At 37.9% G+C, this 25,022-nt stretch overlaps 1 protein-coding gene across 4 annotated transcripts in view; it reads left to right on the forward strand.

Annotated features, from left to right (window-relative positions):
• The window catches only part of LOC127351086 (protein diaphanous homolog 3-like), a 154,225-nt gene that overhangs the window by 27,702 nt on the left and 101,501 nt on the right, over positions 1-25,022 (forward strand). For all 4 annotated transcript variants that reach the window (XM_051378256.1, XM_051378259.1, XM_051378257.1 and 1 more), the window contains 11 exons: positions 451-520; positions 3,587-3,723; positions 4,104-4,209; positions 6,157-6,267; positions 6,795-6,913; positions 7,121-7,237; positions 11,085-11,203; positions 11,312-11,376; positions 12,227-12,331; positions 14,505-14,813; positions 16,511-16,625. In XM_051378256.1, the coding sequence (XP_051234216.1) occupies positions 451-520; positions 3,587-3,723; positions 4,104-4,209; positions 6,157-6,267; positions 6,795-6,913; positions 7,121-7,237; positions 11,085-11,203; positions 11,312-11,376; positions 12,227-12,331; positions 14,505-14,813; positions 16,511-16,625 (1,373 nt within the window). The remainder of the gene's footprint in view (positions 1-450; positions 521-3,586; positions 3,724-4,103; positions 4,210-6,156; positions 6,268-6,794; positions 6,914-7,120; positions 7,238-11,084; positions 11,204-11,311; positions 11,377-12,226; positions 12,332-14,504; positions 14,814-16,510; positions 16,626-25,022) is intronic.

Consider the following 25,022-nt stretch of genomic DNA (forward strand, 5'->3'; position numbering starts at 1 on the left):
TGCAACAAAAGCCCGGCCAACAAAATAAACAATAAGAGTAATTAATGAATGTAATCCGCGCAAAACGGAAATAAATCAGCAGAATACAGACAGTTCATTCAGGTAACTCGGGTAAAGGCTGCACTGAAGCAACAAACAATGGAGAGACTCCTTCCAGACTCCTTCCAGACAGCGGCAAGACCAAGTTGTTTAGCCATTTCTACAAAATATTATATTTAAACCCCACATTTACTCATAAAAAATATATATGTTTATATATGGCAGTTGGACAGTTATCAGAACGCTTCTTAAAACTCTTCTCTGTCATCAGCACTTTCTTACCTTTCTGAGTGGCTTTTACACACTTCATCTGAATATAAAAATGTACATTCATTTTCACCCTGTATATCATTTTTAGTCTTCATGCTGTACATCAGAGATTAATTGCTCATCCTTGTCTTGTTTCCCCAGGCAAGAGAAGATTGACAAAAGGAACCAACATAAAGTTGTCCAGTGTCTCAAAGCCTTCATGAACAATAAGGTAATGACAAGAGATGTTTTTTGTAAGTAACCCCATTTGATAATGTTTCCAAATTTTGGATGTAAGTAAATTTCCTTTTGATATATCACTTTGTTTAACATTAATATAGTACTTTTATTCACCTAAAATTATGGGTGTCATTCTTAACAGGTATTTGAATTAAATAAAACAAGTACAAGGATCAATGTTTTTTAGTTATAATTTGTTTTACTGTTGTAATCGTTTATATATTCAGTAAAAAAACTTGTATTCTCTGATCTTGAAATCAGTAAAGTAATGTAGTGATTTGATGTGTGTTTATAGTTCTGGGAATTTTTTTCATCTATGTTATTTGTGTTTGCGAACTTTCTATAAAGTGACAGGTGTGGTGGTGGGTGTACTTCCACAAGGTGTCTTCAAAGACATCATTTTACTATTGCTACATTCATGTTATTAGGATTACACCCTATAATTAATATGTCAGTTCTGTCCTTTTACCTTTAGGGAAAAATATCTATTTGAAATAACTTCCTGCAGTTTGAGCTGAGTCTGATCTCCCAGGGTAATTTCAATCCCATCCACACTGACATCTAGTGTTTTCACGCAATTACCAAATTAGGAAGCTGGGATTTCAATTACAAAGGACTTATGACCAGTGGAGGAGAAGAGCAGCATCATAGCAATATGGAGACAACTGGGGGCAGTTTTACTAATGTCGTGATGAAATCTGGATAACACTGTGTGACACATTTGCACAGATCTACAGTGCCTGGTCCCCACTCTGGAATTAGTACTTTCTGATGGCTCAGGAGCTATGAGAGAGAGTGTGTGAATAATAGAGAGAGTAACTGAGGGAAAGAAGCCATCGAGAGAGTAAGCGAGAAGAAACACATCTTTATTTGCTGATTGTTTCAACGTGGTAATGTGCTACAGCACAAATTAATAACCATAAATCACAGAACAGTGTGTCTCTGTCTTGTTTTTGTTGTGTGTGAAAACTGCATCTCCAACAAATCTGCTGTTGGTCTATTTGCCTAATCTTTATGGTTCTACAGATGCATTGGAAATGCAACAGGATTGTTGAAAAATAGAGTCACAGATTCTTTGGACTATTTGGTCCAAACAGTCTTAGCAGTAGACATAAAGGGACACAGGCAGCCATTCAACACAAATTACGATAAGTGTTACAAATTACCTATAGAAGCAAAAGAAACAGAATAGCATTTCGAAAGAACATAGAAAGTAGGGCAGGGCAATAAACCAAACATGTACCGAATCTAATTTAAGTCATGTCATTATGTTTGGTTAATGGGTTCTCTTCAAACAAGCTGTCATTTGCAACCTACCCCTTAATGCACCTGAAAATACAATGAATGTTTTCCAAAAACTTTCATAACTAATTTTGCTGTTATTTAATTACAGATTGTGCAAATTATTTAAGCAACATAATTTAGCAAAACAATGAAACAATATGATAATATTGTGATGAAATGATTCCTCTTAAGGTCAGTAGACAATAATGAATCACCCAGACCTAAGCACTTGTGATAAAATATGTTCTGTTGAAATAGCTGTTTGTCACAATGCTTCAGCTTTTCCTTTTGTGCCGTTAGTTCACAGTAGCTATAGAGAAAAAAAATCTTGCCACATGGAGCTAAAACCCAGCGGAGACAGATATACAGCCACTTTGGCGCAAAGCATGCTGTAAGGTCTCATGTAATCCTGCGTCTCAACAGGCGCCAGACGCCAGCATTTACCCGTAGGCCTCTCTGTCAGCCCAGACCTTTCCCTGGCTAGAGAGGCATCTTGGGATGGGATGTACCCACAATGCCAAGAAGACAGGTGTTCCCTGCCAGCTGCCAGTGCAGCCTTTTTCTCTTCTGCCTTCCTGTGTCAAGTCACACAGTTGCATATTTTCTATTGTCTGTCACCAATGGCATGATAATGTCATACTTAAAGTTACTACACTGTGAAACCTCCCTTTGAACAACTTAAGTGTGTCAAGAAAACCTGTTTTCTCAATTTAGATTTGACATGTTTGCTAAACTGCATATATATATATATATATATATATATATATATATATATATATATATAGATATGAGGACTTAGTAGATCTGCTTGGGTTTTCAAAGTTTATAGACAACTAAAAAATTGTAAAAGTAGCATATACATCGGAAATGTGTGTTTTAAAATGTGATGATAGACAATAGCATTGTCAGCTATTCTTAGAGCATTAACAGAAGACTGACACAGTTCACAGTTCATGTTTCTTTTATTTCTGGAAGTTCAACAAACAGTATTTTATTTTTTTCAGGACAAAAGTGCACAAGTACTATGTTTTATTACTCTTCTCATGAAGTATGAACAGTAATATTTATTATGAAAGTAAAAATACAACGTATCAATTTGCACATTAAATATTCAGATTCAAGGACAAATTCTGAATACCACATAACTTGGTTAAACAACTGCCTCTTCAAAAGTACAAAGCTAAATAAATGCTTGGTGTTTCTACCAAAAGTATTTTTCTGATTGTTTTTCAAATCAGACAAGAAAAGCAAGAAAAAGCAACAACTTTTTGACGCCCAATCCTAACCCTGGTAAAATGAAAGTCCCTTTCATTGCTATACAAAGACAAATCTATTTCAATATATTATTTGTGAACATTTTATTTCCTAACAAAATCAGACATTGATGGAACTATTTTCTCTGTACAAATTAACCACAAACAGTAGATAAACCTGAATTGTCATTGTTCAGCAATAATTACAGTTGTGATTGTTGCTGAAAGTGTTATTTATTGTACAATGCTGTTCTCACATGCTAGTATTGTATATAATATTTTATTTTTAAATGATTGTGTTGTAACAAGATCGTTTTTTCTCTTCGTTGGCTTAATTATACAACATACAGTAAAACTCACATAACAGAAGTATTTTAAATCTGTTTAATAATGAATTACCTTGCTAGTCAATCTGATTTTCACCCTGTGTCCTTAGTAAGATTACTGTTTCACAAGACATTGTATTCTTGTTGTTGCAAATGGTCAACATTACAGTGTATTTGGGTTTGTGTTTACTGCAGTATGGCTTGGATCGAATTCTGGGGGAGGAGAAAAGTCTTGCGCTACTGGCAAGAGCCATTGATCCCACCCAGTCTGCCATGATGACTGACGTGGTAAAGCTGCTGTCAGCCATCTGCATTGTGGGCGAAGAGAACACGTATGTTCTGACCTCATTCATTCTGTCAACATATCAATGCCTTACTGCTTTGCTAGGGTTGGAAGACATTTTTGATTTCACAAAAACGATAAAAAAAATTTAATCATAAGAGATATTTTTATTTTTATTTTATTAACATTTAAGTAATTTTCAAAAATACAATATGCATTTTCCAGTATTACAACACTAGGTAATCTACATTTTGAAATTGCGCAGTTCATTACACATCTTATCCGTTTAATGCTTCTCAATTTGACAAATTGACAAGAAAGGAACCTTTAATATGGTGGAATAAGCTCATGGTCACCATCCCTGTAAATGAAAATATCTTTTCATTTTTTCCCCAATTCTTCGCTCATGTATTTCATGTTCTCATTTAGTTTGGAAAAGGTCCTTGAAGCCATCACCACAGCAGGGGAATGGCGAGCCATTGAGAGGTTCAGTCCCATTGTGCAGGGACTACAAGATCGCTCAGTTCAATTACAAGTAAGTGCAAAGTACATGTACAGCTATTGACATATTGTTTCCCTCAAATTACTCTGAAATGAAATATTCAATATAAAGTATAATGAATAGATGGGTCCTTTTGCTTTTTGTGGCCACCAAAGTTTCTACTACACACTTGAAACGGGAGGGTGGGGCAAGGGTGTTGCAATTACATAGCTAGATGCCACTGAATCCTACACATGGGTCATTTTAAACCAACGGTAATATATTATAAAACATCCACTTTGTAGTTTGAGAAGTTTTTACCAGTCTCATACTGCATCATCTTATGCACTTCCTTTACATAATCTTTCAGATATATCTTCTCCCTGCTGATACATGCCCTTTTTGAGATATAGCACATGGGCTTTTTTGTGTCACACTAATGTAATTCATGATTAAAGTATGTTGTCTGCATTTTTAATTGGTAGCTGAGGGATGTGAAGAGAGTGATCATTCATCCAATACCTACCACACGCTTACACACACGGTGATCATAAAAATCTGCCATGTACAACCATTTCCTCCTTTGGTCATTTAACTTTGCGTATGCAATGTCCAATGCTAAACTTAATTAAAAGATTGTATCTTTTTTGCCCCCTGTGGTATTATCTGTATTATTTGCATTGAGTTTACTGTTACTACCTTTGACAGTTGCAAAGCTGTAGGGACACTCAATAGCAGGGAAAAATGGTGAGGGAATGAAGGGAGGGAGGGGGCGCACTGGAAGCTATAATTTCCTTCATACAGAGGCATTTAATACACAAAACTCATCTTTGGCATTACAAACTTAACCCTTTGTACTGGGAATTTTGTAAGGACTTAGTTGTCTTTTATTGATACTTGGTTTTATTTCCCACTTCATAATACATAGCACAGTTCCTTTTAACCCCATGCATTGTTAAAGCACATATACTGTTATCCTAAGCAAAGCGATGTGTGTCCAAAGGCTTTCTGTCCTACTTGACAACATACTTACACTCTTCACTGGCAGCCTTTGGCTTAGGGAATGTGTGCATTTAGACAATGAGTGTAAATTGACACATGCAGACCCACCAAAATCAAAGATGCTCAACTTTTCTCTTAAAGTCTTCAGAGTGTTTTTACGTATTTGTGTGGTACCTAATGTATGCATTGTTCTGAATACAAAGCTAGTAATAGATACCTGTAACATCCATTTATAAATTATTAGAATGTCTGATGAGCTGGAATCAAATTACAGACATCAAATACTTACATTGCGTCTATGCTGTTTTGCTCATGAAAAATAAAGTAAAACATTGCAGTGATCTCTCTTGCTCCCCCTATTTATTATGTACCAAATCATATGTGGAATATTGGAACTCATTCAAATAATTATTATATGTTATGTTAACTACCTGTATTGCAATATCAAAATGTTTCTTTGAAGTCAGGTAATTACTAAGTGCCATAGCAAAAATAAGCATGTGTTATCAAATTGACAATGAACCTTAAAAGATCTGAATATCCTCCCTGAGCTCCAGCATTGCCATACACTCTTTTCACACATGAGTGGATTGCTTTACTGATCAATAATTGATTTTTCTGTCTGTTTGCCCGGCTAGTTGAAGAGTCACAGGATGCAGTGCTCCCTGTGCAGTAAACCAAACTCAGAGGGGAGTGAAAAACAGCTTCCAAAAGAGCGAGTTTGCCCTTAAATTGACTGTTAGTTTTGTGCGTATGGGTCTGCAGTTGTTGCATTAATATTAAAATCAGCCCCCCTAGTTGGTGACTGGAGAAAATAGACATGCATTAGTTATGGTCCTCTGCTTCCAAGGGACATAACTCATTTAGAATGCATGCCGGCATGCTTTTCATCAAGTTCTGGAAGAAGAAGTCCATCATCTCTTTCTCTGGTTCTCTCTCTCAATCTTCTCTCTCCTCTCTCTCAATGTGTCTTTGTGCTGTGTACCCTTCATGTTGCAGGTGGCATGCATGCAGCTCATCAATGCACTAGTAACATCTCCTGATGAGCTGGACTTCAGGCTGCACATCAGAAATGAATTTATGCGCTGTGGCCTGAAAGAGATATTGCCGGTAAGCACAACATAACCACACACACACACACACACACACACACACACACACAATATATATAAACTTACACTCACCTTGTATTAATATTTAAATGAGTTGTCCACTTAAGTGAAATATTGTAGATTTGCTCCAGCAAATAATTAATGAAACCCAGAAGAGATTTTCAACGTCCTCTGTCTGTGCCAGCACCCAGACACCAATAAAGTTTCTAGTGCCTGGACTAATAATCTTCCTTCTGGCTTTTATACCATCTACCTAACATGTTTATCTGTTGTAAACAATGTTGCTGTAGCTGCCAAGAAAACATAAATTAAAGTGAGGTGTGGGTCCCCTCACCTGTTTAACATGATGAGTAATAGTGTTTAGAATGAGCTCCTTCTCTTCAGTTGAGCTTAATTCTTTCTTTTCAGTGCTGATGTTGGAGAGGCTGTTGAGCCGTTTTCTATGATTTATTTTGTTTAATTCTTCTATCTCTTTGAATCTGTTTTACCTTTTGTTCCTTTTTTGTTACCTTAATCCATCTGTAGCAACTGACAACCATCAGGAATGATGCCCTTGACATTCAGCTGAAGGTATTTGAGGAGCACAAAGAAGAGGACATGATAGAGTTCTCTCACAGGCTGGAAGACATCAAGAGCGAGCTGGAATATCCTTTTCATTATTACTAACAGGAGCACTCTGAGGTTTCCTGTAAATGTAGCTAATATACATTCGAAATGTTCATGGAATCCAGCTAAGGTTAGTTATTCCTAAACACATACGTCTGTAATTTCTTTTTTATTTCAGTAGCTTCCATTTTTTTGTGTGTAAATGCAGTGTTTCAGTTTACCTACAAGTCCTTGACTCTCTGCACTGATGCGGGGGATGTATTCAGTATTGTGCAGAGCATGGTGAAGGACAGCAATGCAGAGCCCTATTTCCTCTCTATACTGCAGCACCTGATGCTTATACGCAATGACTACTTGATCAGGTAAAACTCAACAACACACATAGACACAAAGAACCTTAATTATCTGTGTCGTGTAATGAAGCAAGCAGTTTTTTTTACTCCTTGTCTTCCTCTTTTAATTCCGTCATTACGCTGGGGACACACAATAGGTGGAAGTCTTGTGAAGCACTGCCTTCAGCGTCCATGTTAACCAATTCCGTTCAGACAAGAACGCGCCGCAGTGCTGAGCTTCGTGGCCAGCTTGCGATTTGCATCAATAGTTTTGGCATCTGTTTTATGTTTTCTGTGCGCTGTGAGGGAATCTGGCAAAAAAGCACACTGATAATCTTTTATAAACAATATTATTGATATACCCGGTATATGATATGAATGAACTGATTCTAATAAATGATGAACTGGCTTCTGCTGGAGTTTAAATTCCTCCCAATTCGTTTTACCCCCATGTGATGAAATATCAAAATCAGCCCATTCCTTTTTATTTTTTTAGAAATAATATCACTGCTTTTTGTGATTATGTTTCTTAAATTACATGCCTATTTCTCATATTTCACAAGGCGATGCTCCTTAATTGTTGCAGAAGAAGTGATGCCCTGCTTCTCCATGAACACATAATTCATGAGGTTATTATGAAGATCATCTTTATATGTGATTAGAAAAGAGCAGAGGAACAGAATCGATTGTTGACCAGTGCAGAGAAGTGCACTTCTGGTGTGAACAGCCAGGCTACTTTGCTTCCTGTGTGTCCCCGGTGTTATGCTCTTCTCTCATTTACCCTCAGTGTGTACGTGTCTGTGACTTGGACTTTCTGTGATTCTTGTTTTTTCAGCTCTATTCATTAGCTCTTTTATTTTCTTTATAGACCAGAGCCTTTTAGCTCTAATCATGAGAACAGTAATATAACTTAGAGTCTGTGTGATAATAAAGATGATTGACATATATTTAATCTCACATTTTAGCAGAATGCACACATAAGCAAAAGTCTAAGCACCTTTTGAACACTGGTAATGATGTACATTGGTGAAGAGCTTTTGTTTTTTTTAGAGGTCTCACTCCTTCTGCCTTAAAACATCTCAGTGACATTGGCTAACAAAGAGAATGCTGTCTCTTTCATCTCCAAGCCATCTACAGCAACCATGGCTCCAGAGTATTACTCATCTCCTATTAATGGTACTTTTCAAAGGCTTATTTTATGTTGGTTCACTCACAGCTGGGTGTGAGTTAAACCTTAGATTGATCAAAAGATAGAGCTCTAATCTGAAGAATATGAAATGCATCACCTGCAGTTTTTCTCCCACCCAAAAACAACACTCAAAGTGTCTGCCACTCTCCCCTGGCTCTGTCTGATTAATTTTCTCCATCTGAAATTACTATGACGTTAACACTGGTGTCTTTAAGACAACCAACATTGGTGCCATCTATTTTGTAACCATTGAAAACAGCATACAAATATTTACTGCACATATGGACACATAGACACTTCCAGGGCCAAGAGGCATTTCATACTTTTTTCTTTTTCTCTGTTTACAATAGCACAACCACAGCTTGTAACTGTTTCCCACTGTGTGGAAATTGGGCCTGGATGCTATTAGAGTTTAGAGTAACGTTATAATGTCAGCTGCTCTTTTATACTGGGTCTAGGCAGGTGTCCACTTCAGCAAACCCTCCAAACTCTTTAACCAAGATAGCGTTACAGAGGAATACATTTGTTGGTTCTCATCCTAAAAGCTTTTTCTCTTGAAAGCAAATTGTGTGAACAGTTGAGCTTAAATCTGACCTTTGTCTTGCTTGTTCAAGTATGTACAGTTGTCGGCTAAACAGGGTTATTTTAGAATTTGTCCTTATCACACTTATAACACTAGGGGTTAAGTACTTCTCCACTGAAATACTAATACATAGATGAGAATGGTCATTACTCAATTGACGTTGTAACCATTGACAGTATATATAGGTTTTAACAGGTTTTAACCATTTGGATAATGGTTTTATGGGTTACGTCATTTATTAAGCAAAAATATTAACATTTTTATGGCTCTTTGTTGTAAAGAAACAATGTGAGGAATTCATCCCTTTTCTGTTTTTTATTACTGTAACCTGGAAATCTTTGTACTTTGGACAAGTGATTTAAAACTGTCAACATGGGCTTTGGAAATTGTGATGACCACTCACGGCCTAAGCAGCTATTAAATGTATGAAAAGAAGTGCTTGAGTGCAGAGGTGGATAAATAGATACACTTAGAAAACGTGTGTGCATTCACAACAGTGTCTTTTAATAACTTTTGTTTTGTTGTTAAGTTTCAGTTTGAATTTTTTCTACATACACTTGTGAGGCATGGCATTCTTAAAACCCACTGCAAGAAACCTAGGTGTACATTTTGACTCAGAGCTGACATTCATTCATTATTGTTAAAGCAAATCAGGACACACTCTTGAACACACACTCTATATATATATTAACTGTAAAAATGTGTAAAATGTCTAAAATTTAAAAATGTGTTAATTGTAAAAATTTGTAGTTAAATGGCATGGATGATTGCATGTTTTTACCCTCATTTTCACACCATATGGTGTAGCTCTTCAGACTGTTTTTAGTTGGCGTCAAGTATTTGGGTTTTTTTTAGAAAACCTTCACAACTTTTCCTAAGGCAGTTCCGTACTCTTGATATCATTATTTTTTCACTGGCACATAAGGCATCATATCTGTGTGTGATCCTTTTAATGCACTGCATCTCTCGCGACAGACTGGTGTTGTGATCTTTAGTTATTTAATTCTTGATACCCTTGATGTCAAGTATATATAGTCCCCTGGTACACAGGGGTCCAAAAGTCACAGAGTAATGAAAGGAACACCAGCAGCTTCACTGACAACATGCCTTATTCCATTTGATTATTAATATTTTTGTCATCCAAACAATGATTCCATCGTGTAGCCCATCTTCAGAATCACACAAATGGTATTCATCATGTCAGATCCAGTCTCAGCATTGTTCTAGAAAGAGGTGGCAGACAGTATCCCTTACTTATCACTGTTTATAAGTCTTAAAGTATTAGTTAATGATTTGGTATAGAAGGGATTTGGACTCTCAGTGGCATTGTTGGAAGATAATGAGCAGATCAAACAGATACTTTCCATTTAACTTGCAGTAGCTCTGCGGCTCCCAGACCTGCATGTCATCTGTTGTTGAATTATAATAAGCCCCTTTTCTTATTGTGGCATGCCCTTGGTTATTCTGTGATCAACACATTTCAGAGAACCATTTGAAACAATTTAACTGCAATTATTTTGCAACTGCTAATAGGTTGGTCTTAATGAAGTCAAGAATCAAGAATCAACCAAGATTCAAGATTTTTTTCTGCGGTCTATTTCCTTCACATATTATTATTGTGTCCACCTATTTGGGGATGTAGGTTAGGTGTTGGAGAAAAGTAGGGTTCTGGATAGATCTGATTCTCATGTCAGCAATGTTAATGATGTTGTTCAAGCATGTAAAATTGATGTGGTGATCTCCAAATTTCACCCATTGTATGAACATCAGGCTTTGATTTGACTCAATAATACATCACGATGGTAGGAAGCTCTGAGTTGGAGCCTCCTGCTATGTTTAAGATATCTGGTATATGATGCAATGACTGGTTGCACAGGTAGAACTGTAGAAGTTGTTTGGATATGCCACATGTTATATCTTCTCACTAGCATTGCTTTTTCTGCTGCAGACAGTTCACTCACAACTGAATGTGTCAAGATAACAGCTCTTGCATACACCCAACAGATTAAAAGTATGATATTGAATCAAATTAAATTATGTATGTTTTTTTTCCAACTCTGTCTTTTTCTCTTGGCTTTCTTTTTCTCATTTGTCCTGACTTTCAGGCCCCAGTACTTTAAGATCATTGAGGAGTGTGTGTCTCAAATTGTGCTACACCGAAGTGGCACTGACCCAGACTTCAGTTACCGCAAGCGCCTGGATGTGGACTTCAGCCACCTCTTAGGCAAGTCACATCCCTTTAGCAGTTTATTTACATTCTAGATATTTCAATAAAACGTAAATGATTTTTATTCTGTTTGATTTATTTATTTTGGCTGCCTTTTGTTTTCAGAGGTGTGTGTAGATAAAGCTCGAACTGATGAGTATGAACAAAGAGCTTCAGAACTGGCACAGAAGGCAAGTATTGACAAAAAAACAAGAACAATTTTCATACCACTGCTTATCCACCTGGACAAAGCAAAACCTACTGAGGCATTCTGGCATTAATTCTAATTTGTTCCATAAAATCTGGTTAGATAAAACATTAATAATATGAAGTAAACATAACACTGACAATTCCTTGTGGCTTGTATTGTAAAAATCCCAAAGCAAGACCATAGCAGTAACTTCAGAGCCAAACAAACTGTAAAAAGTGCAGTCATCACTTAGCAGTAAGTGACATGGATTTAAAATTCTCTCTGATTCTTTTCCAAACGCAAAAAACAGATCTCTTTTGAAAGTGAGACTGAATGTGACATCTTGCTTTACAATGCTAAAATTCCATATTACAAACATTGGAAACCAGGGGAACCAAACATTTTTGTAATGCCAGGTAAAGAGTACTTGTTGTCAGTAACAATTGTACATAGGCCAGAGATTTTTTCAGCATGACAACCGTGATGTAGAAGAATGTCTTGTTTCTGTATCACTGTAGATGAATTATAACATGTGAAATGTGTGAAGTGAAACGGATTGGCTGCTGTGATTAATTGAAGTTGGGGTATCAGCAGGTTAGAGATCCTGATTAGAAGGGATTGATTGACTTTTGTATATGGTAAGGGTTTTATTAATGAATGGGTGTTTTACAAAAGGTTAAAATTAAATCAGTAAATGAAGGTAATCAAGGTAAAATGAGTGTTGATTATATAAGATAATTATACCATTAGGCTTAAACAATTTTAATGAGCCCTGCTTATGTTAATTCACAGTTACATTAATTCAATATCAGTGTGTGCTTGTGTGATTCATTTGGTGTTTTTCTTTTTAGTTTGATGAGGAGTTTCTAAGCAGACAGGAGGCACAAACTCAGCTGGTTAAGTGTGAAGAAAAAATAGCTGAACTCCAAGCAGAGCTGCAGGCCTTCAGGTCCCAGGTACATAACTGATTTTTGTTGTCAGTGTCAAATTTTGTAAATTGTGTTAATTCTTTTTGGGGGGGATGTGGGTAAACACTATATTTGATTATTCAACCAACCCCTCCTAAATCTAGCATGGAATGATTCAGCTTTCTCTTTTTACTTTCCATTATGAGACGTTCTATTTATTCTGGGCTGCATGGTGTGTATAGGGTGGGGATTTTATTCACTGGAGCCTGCAGTTTGGTTTGACATGGAGGCTGCTCCACTGGCTAGCTGACACTAAGTCTAATGAGAACACTGACCAGTCCTCCATGTTGGCCATTTCTGATTCTCTGATCTTTATCCCAAAAGAGGAAATTGTTCTAAAAGCAATTTATTCTGACAACCCCCTTCAACTTCACTGCTGGGCCACTCCTCAACCCCCCCCAACACTCCAGAGAGTTGCTCCCATGCCCTGGCACTGCAAGATAACTACACACTCTGAGGGGGAAAGAGAACTTCCTATTTATTTTCCCGATAATTTTTCAATTTAAGAGAGCAAACACAGAATGAATACTCAAATAGTACCATGGTTCAAATGACGGTGGAACATTTAACCAAGGCGGGTACATACACACACACTTAGTCTCACTGTCTTTGTCTGTCTGTGTCAGCCTAACTCTCACCAACACACAGTATTGTTAATTCAGCAAAGGTGTCCTTCCCTCTAGAGGCAGTGGCAGAATAAGGGCCCAGGGCTGACCTTTAGTGTGCGTCTTTAATCTAAAACTGGTGCATGGATCAATAAGCCATTTTCTCTGTATGATACAATTTACGAAGCTTTGTAGCCCCGGTTATAACATTTGATTTTTAGCTTTGGAAAAAACAAATTATTGTGGCCATGTTCTGGAAAGAATCTAGACTGTTTATGAGCATTTGGCCTCTGCTGGATGGTTGAGAGAACACGCCTCCATTATTCGTAACTCAGTGGTGTTAGAGAGGAAAGCATACTGTGCTACACACTTGGTAGATGCTATAGTTTGTCTGCTTCCATTTTTTTTCCTTTCCAGTTTCACTTGTTTTTGTTTTTTCATCATAAATTCTACGTTTATTTTATAATTTTTTATTTTTAAGTCCAGGTGAAATGGGAATCAGAGAGCTGTTTGTTCCTACGCATTTACGTATTTCCTGTGTGTTACATCCCCCCAGTCCAGCAACTATAGCGGCCCTATTAGCTGACTCTGCGCCACCTGGCAGCTCTCAGTAAAAAGCATGTCCAGACTGGGACTTAATACAGCATCCAATGCCGACATAGGGCAGTTTAATGTCAGGGAATAAAGTACTGAGGAGTTTTAATTGCCGATTTTGGCTTCTGCCACCCCGTTGGCCAACGTTAGCTGCACGAGCAAAGAGCATAGCAGCCAGAGGACACCAGAAAGAAAACCCGACAATATTTAATGTGTCACCTGAATTACTGATAAATTTGTGCTTTTCTACAAGTGATAATGCCGTGTTTTTATACAACAATCAGTGAGGTCCTAACACCAGAAACACTCCACTCTGGTAGCTAGTCAACAAAAGAATCTTTGCCTCTGTGTCGCTAAAAGTTGAAGATTGATTGACAGGTGAATGGCATGGACAGTTCATGCTTACGTAAGCATGTGTTACATTTGGTTTTTTTAGGAAGACAAAATGATTAGATTTTGATATAAAAATACAATGAAATTACATTCACACAGTTAGACACATTAACACCTTTCAGTACAACCATAGTTTTATTTGTTGGCCAGGAAGTGTCAGTAAAGCGTTAAAAAAAATAATGCTGGCTTTCCATTATCTTTTTATTATAATTAAAACGCCTGAAAACTCAGAAGTAATTTAATTAAGTAAAAGGTATTGTCACCAGTGCACCAGAATGACTTAGTAATAATGTGCTGTATGCATAGTATTGATCAGTATAATAAAGTGGGATTTGGTGATGGAGATTTGGTGATTAAAAGTCGGCCTTGTATTTGAGTGCCTCCCTTCAGGGCAACTCAACAGTGCTTCTTCGTTCTGGGCATTGACAGTAATTGGCAAAGTTGTTCTTACAAGACCATTTCTTTAACTTTTGAGAAAAAACCTCAGCTGTCACATTTTGCCTAAACATTTTTTTTGTATTTTATGTGTAAGTCCCAACATAATGTTTTTTTTTCCTCCGCCTTTCCAGTTTGGGGCTGTACCTGTGGGTCTGTCCTCTGCCCATGTAGGACAGTCATTGCCATCTGGGCCTCTACCCCCTGCTCCAGCACCTGGGGTGCCAGCACCCCCTCCCCCGCCCCCTCCACCTCCTTTACCTGGCTGTCCTGCCCCACCTCCTCCACCTGGAGTGCCTCCTCCATTTGGTGCCCCCCCTCCACCTCCTCTAGGGTTTGGTGGTGCTCTAGGCTCCCCCACTCACCATTCACTGCCTTATGGCCTCAGGCCTAAGAAGGACTTCAAGCCAGAGACCTCCATGAAGCGCCTCAACTGGTCCAAGGTAAGACACTGAGTGTTTCTAATATTTAACCACTCCATTTTCATACATGAGGGTGACGTGGAATGCACCGTAGCTCATTTGGTAAAGAGCATGCCCCATGAAGGCTGAGTCCTTTGCTGCATGTCATCCCACCTTTCTCTCCCCCTTTCCAGTATATCTTTAACTGTCTTATAAAATAAAGATATCTTTAAAAAAATGACAGGGACATAATATAGGAAAAACATCTCAGCACAATGTAGTCTAATAACTAAAGCCTCAAAAAGTTACTGTGAAGTCAAATCAACGCCTCGTTTAAGTTTCACAAAAGAAGTTATTCCAAGGATCTCTCAGTATAGGATCCAGATCTCTCAGTATAGTGGGCTGCAGTACATTTTAGAGGTGAATCTTCTAACTGATAACAGGGAGATGTGTTTTTTTATTAGGGTTAACAAAAAAGTTTGGGATAACTAACTAAGAATTTAGGCCGGGTATTTATAGTGCCCTTTATTTGTTTGTTCCTGATGTTCATTGGCAGCATCTGAACACTACAGATGTTTCTCTAAGAATTAAACAACAACTTTCTACCTCTGTGCCAAGCCAGCAATAACTGAAAATAACAGATGATCAGATGCTTGTCAGAGCAGTCTTTGCCTGCAGATGTTGCTCTCTGCAGAGCAATATTGGTTCACACCACAAGTGATATTAGTTTGTGGTTTGATTAATAATTAAATCTCAGATGAACATTGGTACAGGTGTTCAGCAAACTAAAACATATGCTTGGAATTTCAAGTGAACCTGTTAGTAGGACATGAGGAGGACTTATGGCATAGCTGTGTGAGACCCCCACATATGGTTATGTTTGGGACAAAGCTGTTACGATTTAAAACTTCCAACTACTGCTGAGTGGCTCAGCCAGTTTTAGAGAGTAACGACTAAACATTTTAATGATTAGACCTCAGTGATGTCACTATTTTTGACAGACATGAAGAACAACCTGGCATCTGCATAGCCTTGGCACACTGTTGGCTAGTTACTTTCTAATAACTACTGAGTTAGCAAGGAGTTGTCAATGTACACAACTATCAGATACAGGGGCACATGGACATATCATTAGTGATGTCCATTGTAGCTGTGTGTGTGTGTGTGTGTGTGTGTGTGTGTGTGTGTGTGTGTGTGTGTGTGTGTGTGTGTGTGTGTGTGTGTGTGTGTGTGTGTGTGTGTGTGTGTGTGTGTTTCTATGCTGATGGATGCAATATATGCCTGTAAGTTGATACATCAAATGAAAAACATAAAGTTTGCATTGGATTTTATTTTACTGTCAGCTGCAATTCAGGATTCTCTGGAGCGTGGTAAATGGCAAAAACTAGCCAAAGTTGTTTGTGCTTTGGTATGAAATGCTTTTATGCCTAGCTGTAGTATTCAGAGGAAGGATAAAAGGACAAAGAGTGTGCCAACTCCTCCACAGTAAATTGAACATGGGTATCATGCAACCTGTTAACAAGAATGTAATTCCAAATATTCACTTTAATTGGCAGGATAACTGTTGTACAAGAACTCTCAAGTTCATTTGGAATAGTCTTTTGTAGCTTTTTACATGTGACTAATATCTGCTGAATGAGTTTCTTTACAGTGACATTTCCCTCTGTAGTCACTATAATCTGTAAAATACAGAACCCTGTGTTAACTAAGTGTGCTGTACTGTGGATATGTGTTTTCAGATTCGTCCCCAGGAAATGTCAGAGAGCTGTTTCTGGGTGCGGGCTGATGAGGACCAATACGCAAAACCAGAATTACTCAGCAGAGTAGCTCTCACTTTTTGTTCTCAAAGAACAGGTCAGACTTTCACTACATTTTTTTAATATACGTATTTGTGAAATGTCCATCTGAGTGGCTGCTGCACTATTCTGAAACAGCTTTGTTGTCATTAACAGTTTGTTTCAATGAGCTTTACTTTACATCTCCCTGTCTCAGCTTTCTGGCTCACTGCTGTGGATTAAAATTTCAGTCTGGTGTTTGGGTGGAAAATGGCAGTTTCTCACTTGAGCTGGAGTGGTAAAACAAGGAAGAAAAATGTGAATGCGTTTCAGTTTTTGTGTTGTGCATGTGTGCATTCATGCATCTGTGCTTGTGAGTAATAGACAATGCGTCTTCATTGAGGATGAATTGCATGACAAAGACTTGGGCAAGTGCGTGAGTGCTTGTACCAACCCTCTAGCCTCCTGTTAGTAGGGCTGCTCGATTATGTAAAAAATCATAAATCACGATTATTTGGGTCAAAATTGAAATCACGATTATTCAAACGATTATTTTTTTTAAACTTACCTGTTCAAACGAAAACAACTTGACAGGAGAAGACTCAACTAGCAACTAGTGTCGCGACCACCGGCGCAAGTATAAATAGTTACGGCGGTCCTGTGACTTCACATTGTCGCGCGACAGGTCGGGAACAGCGAGTATACCGAGTGCATGATGTGCAGTGCATGCTGCGGGGGAGGGACGGAAATAACCACGCGCGAAATACGCAGACTGTGGCTGTGTCCCAATTCAGGGGCTCAGCTTTTTCTATACAACGTTGCACAACAGAAAATGAAAAAAAAAATCGTTTCCCTCCGATTTTATTAGTTTTGAGATTGTTTGGCTCCAAAATTGTAATCATGATTTCGATTAATTGAGCAGCCTTACCTGTTAGCAAACAATTTGCTTTTCATCACTTTCAGTGAATGGACAGTGAGATCTACAGAAGACATGAGACAGAAATCATGTCTTATTTTTTAGAGTTGAATTTGGTCCAGTTTCCTTTTCTGTTTGAAGCTTATTTGATGACCTTATAAATGCTAAATTAACTAGAATGCTGATTTCTTTTCAATTCCTCAATAATTTAAAAGTTTCTTGGCCAATACCATCCCCAATGTGTGTGAAATTAATGGACACCCGCAGCCAATCAGAATCGAGTATTCACTCAGACCATGGTATAAACAATAATATTATAATGCCTTACTCTATCTGAATAGACTAGTGTATCACATCTTGTGTCTTTTTTTTCAGTCTCTAACATCAGTCAGCAGTCCCCAAGGTTGTCATGCTGTTTTTAAATGTTGGTGGGCTAGTCTGACTAGTCCTGGTGGTAATGCTGCATGATAAGACACCATACAGTTACATCCTCACACATTAGTATGGCTGGCAAGATCCGGAATATTCATGTACAAGGTTGTTGGAATGATTAAAGCTAGAGCAGGAGATAGCAAGAGATGTTATCAGTCTTGTCCTCTCCTGTGCTTGGCCTATTAGTCCCTCCTCTGATGATTTATTCACATGTCGTATGTTTTCTTTCTTGTCTTGTCACTGACTCAGCTAGCTTACGCCAATTTGAATTATTCATCCAGGTGTTATCTACCTGTCACAACTCCATGCTCCTCACAAGGAACACAAGACCCCTTCCCCCAACACACACACACACACACACACACACACACACACACACACAACACACACACACACAAGTTCCCCTTGTTCCCCATCGTCAAGGTTTTGAATAATGGAGGCAGATCTAAATGGCAAACAGGTAGACAGACAGTCAAGCAGGTGTTCTCTGGAGAGGGCAACGGAAGGATGTCCAACAGCACACAGTTCTGTACTTTTTGGTTAGGGTAATGACCCAGAGCCTTCACACATTCAAAGCATTTTATTTTGCAGTAATCGTGAAACACACTTCTCCTCATATGAAGAGGCACTCAAAAGTGCTGCTTCTCTGAAGTATGCCGACCTCCTGGTTTGTTACTGCTCATGGGTAATGCATTTTATATTTGGTGAGAAAGGCATGAAACATTTGACTAAATCAAACCTTTCTCATAGCTAGATTCCCTTCTCTTAGTTGTGTTTCTCCCTGTTTCCTCTTGTCCCAGTGGAGGTTGTAGGAGCAGCATCAGTGATGGGTTTAGCTGTCGGGCCCAGTTGCTGCTGCTGCTGTGTCTCAGTGAGCGTACATGTACTGTATGCATACGTTAGTGTGTGCTTGTCTTCTTATTAACACAGCCATGCAACATCATGTTTCATCTCACTTAAGAGCAACAGCATCTGGATCTGCATTAAACATTGAAAAGGACACAGTATGAAACAGCATTCACTCAGTTTTTCTTATTAAATATTCATTTATATCCCTTGAAACTTCGTTATTCTTTCGTGGTGTTTTTGCCTCTTGCTGTTGTTTTTTTTAGAGAATTCCTGCCATTCTGTACACAAACTGCTGAGTTTAGATGAGGACTTGGAGCAGTTTGTTTTGAGACCATCACTGTTGTATTTTTGGCAGACCTTAACTTAAGTGTAAACAAAAACAGTGATTGTTTCTTATATTATCAGAAGTGTTAAGAGAAGGCTGGAATTACACAATCAGCCAGAATTTATATTACTGCATTTGGAGGAGCTAAGCACATTTTTATTTGACTAAGTAGACATTATATTCACAGCGGTAATATCCTTTATGCTTGCTCTGTTTATCTATTCAGAGTTGGATGTGGTTTTTTGGCAAAGGGTCAATGCCACTTTAACACATGTCCTCAGTGAGCAAATTGCGATAAATGGGTGTTTTTACTTTTGAGCGAGTAGGTCGGAGTGAACAAAATTAAATAAGACCAAACTCAGTAATATAAGTTAATTTCTGTGCTCTTCTTTCAAGTCTCTGCTCATTAGCTGCAACCCTTTGATACAAATGTCCTGTCCTGAACAATAAAAAATAATGGATCCTTTCAATTAGGGACAAAACTGTGAGAGGAGATCATTATGTAATGGAAGGTTCTGTCTTAAGACAAATAGAGCGATTGCAGAGTAACATTAAGCACAGGGGAAGTGACCTCCCATGTTAGAGAGTAAAATTAAGCAACCTACTGTACAATGGCCTTCAAAAATTGTTTGCTTGTGGTTGTTGATTTATCATGTAAACATTTGAAAGGTTGCGTTCTGTTTTTTCTCATTTGTTTGACTTCCATATGGGAATATTTTCTTTAACAAAGTATTTTGCAAGGTTGTTCTTTACTTGTCTTGTTATAACAACTCATGACCAAGATGAGTTGATTTTATTGACACGAGCAAAATAACCCTTAATTACTGGCCCAGCAATAAGCAGCAAAGATCAATCGATTTCTTCCGTAAATTGCTTTTCAAGTCCTTCAGAAACAGTTGGGATCATTTTTGTTGACAAGTTCTTTATGCTAATATATTTTATAATATCTCTAACTTACAAGAGAGAGAGAGACATTCTAATCTGGAGTCATAGACTTTCTTTATGTTTGTCTTTGAGTTTCCTGTTTGTTTGTTTGTTTGTTTGACTTTGGTTTAATAGTAACTGGGTTCCAGTAAAGACCTCACAACATATAATTTTGATAAATACCTAGCAGTGTTAATAAAAATGTCCTCTTTTAACTACTATTAGATGGTTTCCTATTCAGCACTTAGAAATTAATGAGTCTTTGCAATTTTTCTTCTGGCTATGGAACTGTGGAATGATTTCTGTTAAGCTACGGTCAACTAAAAGTTCTCTAACAAAGCTGTACATTAACAAAAGTCATTTAGAAGATCTTTAATGATCACTTATTTTTCTTTGCAGATTCATATCTTGGCTCTATATGAATGCACCTTCAAGCTTGACTACACCTCAAAATATTCTAGTCACTGTATCCTGTGTGTTTGGACTCATTAGAGATTTGTGTAACTGCTTACACCTCAACCTGATGAGTATCAAACACCTCTACATCTATTCAAGGCTACAGCCTTATTTGTCTAGAAGTGAATGTCCCCTATGTTAAAAGCTCTCTGCCTCCCATTTCTGTGTGCATTAGCCATGGGCATGTTTTTATCACTTGCCACATTGCAGGCAAATGGGTGAAATGTCATGTGTTGATAGTTTTCAAACAAATAAAAACTTAAAATAATGTGTTGCTTAACAGATATGGTGCAAGATAGGAAAAATGTGTAGCTTTGAAAGATTGCTAGGTGCAAATGTGTTTTAAACACTACCGCGCCCTGCAAACATACTTATATAAGAATATTACGGTCACTTTTCCAAAAATCAAGTTAGAACAAATTTGAAATTACGTTGATCAGACAATACAGTGTACTTGGAAATATATAGAATATATAATTATGCAGTGTCTAGTAGACAGAAATATTTGTTTGAATTTGAGAGGAATATAGACCAGAATTAAAGTGCTACACAGTGATTTGCAAAATAAGTAAAGTTGACAAGATTTCAGCAAAAAGCATACACGTATGGGCACGTCACCAATATTCCTTCATTTACACAGTACCACATTCACACAAATGTCTAAGTATACATTCTGCAAGGAGAAACACTGCAGGGGAAACTGGGAATATATATCAAGTGTAATTGTGACCTGCTACAGAAAATCAATGGTGGTGTTCAGAAGGACGTTGCCGCAGGAAAATGTTGTATTTCCTGTTTCCTCACTCATTAAAAAGAAGGGCACTCTTCCTGTGTTGTTAATTATGACACCCTGACTGTGTAGAAACAGGTTGTGTGGGTGTTCACTCACATGCTCTTTTCATTAACACCATGATCACAAATATACTTAACTTAGTATCAGACGTGATCTTTCATTCCCTTCACCCTCAGCTGTACTTTGTTATAATGCTAAAACCCTAAGCTGCTAGCATTGCTGTAGACTCTATTGAATAAAAGTTATACCTAATCTGAAGGAGATGTACATTGCACACACAGTGCTGTAGAGTTGTAATACAATGCAATCCTCTATCACGGCTGGCTGTGGTCAACAAACCACACCACACCAGACCTAGCTGTGATCTCTGATGTGTTGAGAGGTTCAAAGACTTATACCTTTCAGCCCATTGATGTCAATGCAATTATTATTTTCTTCCATACAAGAGCTAGCGTGTCCTTTAGTTGCTTCTGAAGTGGAAGCTAAGACAGGGACGCCAATGCCAGCCCTGCTGTTCTTTTGTATCACTTTCTACTTCTCCTTCCCTGTCTGCTCGCTTATAACACAGTTGCCGTTCTGCACGCGTCAATGCATGCAAGTGGACAGGTTGCTTTGTGTAAGATGAAGCAGCTATAGACTATAGTGTCTGTCTCTTAGGTTCACAAAAAACAAAAATTTTCCATCAAAGCATTAGATATAGGACATGTGGAGTAAGTCTGCGTATTGTGGAGGGAATGTCAGAAACTCTGCCAGCCCCTCAGTATTTCTCATGCTAACCTTTTGAGATGAGCCATTTCAGGCAAATTGGAAGGAACAGTTTGAAGAATTTCTTTTTTCTCCCTAGAGTGTCAGACATTTAAAGTTCTCAAGGGAAAGTAGTAGGTTTAATAGAACCACTAGCAAGTACTGTTGATGCTGCTGCAACTGCTTGTGCTGCTTGAATAGTGGTCCTCTAACCGTTCAGGCAACCTTTTAATGCCACTTACCGAGGCAGGAGATTTGAAGACTTGCCATTAAATAATTATCCCTAAATAAACCCACCCTCCAACACATGGACATATTCCTTAGTCCCTTTTACCTCACTCCAAAGTCTTTTATCTTTACTTGCTTTTTTCTCTGAGCTCTCCCTGTGAGGGGCCTGGTCAGTTCATGCCATTGCAACTCCAGGCACGCAGTCTTATTTCTTCCTGCGGGCTTACTGCGATGTTAGTGAGATGTAGCTGAAAGCTTATATTAGTTTATTTCAAACAGATTAAATCTCATATCTGCTGTGGAGCAATTTTCTAGTACACATAGATAATGTGACTTGTAAACTTTTACATATGTGGCTGTTAAGTGCAATATTTTTGTGTTATTGTTTATTGCATTTCCTCACCAACACAGGCAAAATGCCAACAACACCCGAAACAAGACAAGTGCAGAAATGTATTAAATGAAACAATTCCCTTCTGTCACGCATTCACTTGCAAATGTTGTATTCTCATCTGCTTTTGAGACGACCACCTGAATCAGGGTGCTTGCACAGGTCATTAGGGTTCTCATTTTAATTCTAGTTCTAAATTTCAAACGTCTCCATTCTACTTGCTAAACTCTTCAATAGAAGATAGAATATAATCAGACTTAATGGCTGAGAAGCCTTTGATGAAATAGACATACAGTACTTATCTTTGGACATGACCTTTGTTAAAGTTGTGCCTTGTTTTTTGAGCATCGATTGTACAGTTTGGTAAAGGAGAAGGTGTTGTTTGACAGAAGTCATTCACATAGATTTCAGGTTGAATATAGGTTTTAAGGTAGATTGTGAGGTAGGTTGTAAACACGATTGAGTCGTAGTTCCCTTTATGCTACTCAAAAAAAACCCCAAACAGATATTATATGCAGTAGATGGGTGAATAAATAGTCGTAGGAAATAAAACAGTTTTACATGGTTGAGTGCTGAGGATGAATTAAGGGGGCTCACAGCCTGTGGGAAGAAGCTGCTCTGTAGTGTGTTGGAATGCCAGTGGATACTTCTGAATCACTTGCCAGGCAGCAGCAGAATGAACAGGCTGTGGCTGCGGTGGGTGCTGCCGCTTAGTATCCTTTTCTTCTTTAGTACCTTTATTTACCATGGGGGGATGTAAGACGACCATAACAGGTTATCTGGGATGTAGACTCCCAGGAACCTAAATCTATTTACCTGTTCCACTGAAGAACAGTTCCTCCTTTTTCCAAAATCAGCAGTCAGCTCCTTGGAATTGCTGACGTTGAGCTGTAGGCTGTTCTCTGTGCACCACTGTGCAGGATTGTTGATTTCCTCCCAGTATGAAGCTATGAATAGCCAAAGTCATTCATTAGTTCCATGAATGAGGGATATTTCATTGTGATTAATAACCACAGATTATAAATTAAGCATAGCTAAGGATGTTACGGTGTCTGCCCCTGAACTCTGAGCTTTAATATGTTCCCTTGACATCTGAAGGCTTTAATTGCAGTCTTTGTGGTTACTGTCTCATATGCTTAGGATGGAGCCCGTAACGATAGGGAGTAGTCCTTCTTCTCAGTGCTTCATCAAGAAACTTCAAAAGACAGAAATAAAAGTGGCATTAGCTGTAGAGCTATTGTAATTCATTGTGAGAAATCGTCTGCTGACCCGTGTAGTGAGCAGCAGTGAAGTGTGCAAAACTCTGCATTTCTATGCTAATGTCTCAACTTTCATGAATGCACACACACCAAATGGGTCTTTTATTGAAGTATTTTTGTTGAAAAACACCGTAGGACTAGGAATTCATTTTGGTAGAAAATATCAAACATGCATCAAACATTTCTAAGTCACTGAGAAAATACTTTTACTTGTTTTTCCTCTTACAAACAACTTGTTTCGAATGTACAGCCTCAGAGTCTTCATAGCAACCTTTCAAATCCTTTTTTACACATCACAAAGTGGAATTTACAGGTTTTTATACAACCACTGAGGTGAATGTGTGCCAAGACACAAATGTGATGGACAAGATGTGTACATAGGCAAGTCGGTATGTTAATGCATGCAATGAGAAAGAACCGATGATCTGACCTGTAATGTGATTATGATCATTGACTATGAATGTCATTGGTGACCCAAATCACGAATCACTGCTAGAACATTAAGACTATTTCCATTAACTGACATGTTGATATTCTGTATTTCTTTGTGCAATTTGAGAAACTGTAACTCTCCTCTACTTTTGACAAGTCTGATATTGTTAAATTCATAACAATGATACTATTAATGCATACAAAATCTCTTTCTATGGACTGTAACGTCACTTTATATTTGGTGCAATGCATTCTGTTGTCTCTCTGCTGACAATGCTGCTGTCTGAAATATTGCTTGCTTGAAACCATTACTAACCAGCTTTTCTTATTTCTTTTTGTTTGCTCTGTCTCTGTTTCTCTCCCTTTCTCGTCTCGCCTTTTCTGTTCTTGCAACTTTTTCTTGGCTGCATGATCTGCCTTCATGTTTGCGCTGAAACAGAAACCAAAGGTATGTATTTTTTTTTGTCTTTTTTTGCTTTGTTTCCAGCTATTAAGAAAGCATAACCTCTTTTGGTATTTGTATTGAGATAATATCCATAATATCCAAGTACATGACTGTGACCTGATAAGATTTATGTGCACTATTTTGTTTTACTTCTTATGAAGTCTGTTAAATAACAAAATTTTCTGGTTTTCAGTCTCCCAAAAAAACATCTCTGAATGTAAATAACAAACACAGTTTTAGTCGGGATGCCTTTATATATCAAATGCAAATATGGTTAATATG

The sequence above is a fragment of the Dicentrarchus labrax genome, unplaced genomic scaffold (assembly GCF_905237075.1).
Source record: "Dicentrarchus labrax unplaced genomic scaffold, dlabrax2021, whole genome shotgun sequence".
NCBI lineage: Eukaryota > Metazoa > Chordata > Actinopteri > Moronidae > Dicentrarchus > Dicentrarchus labrax.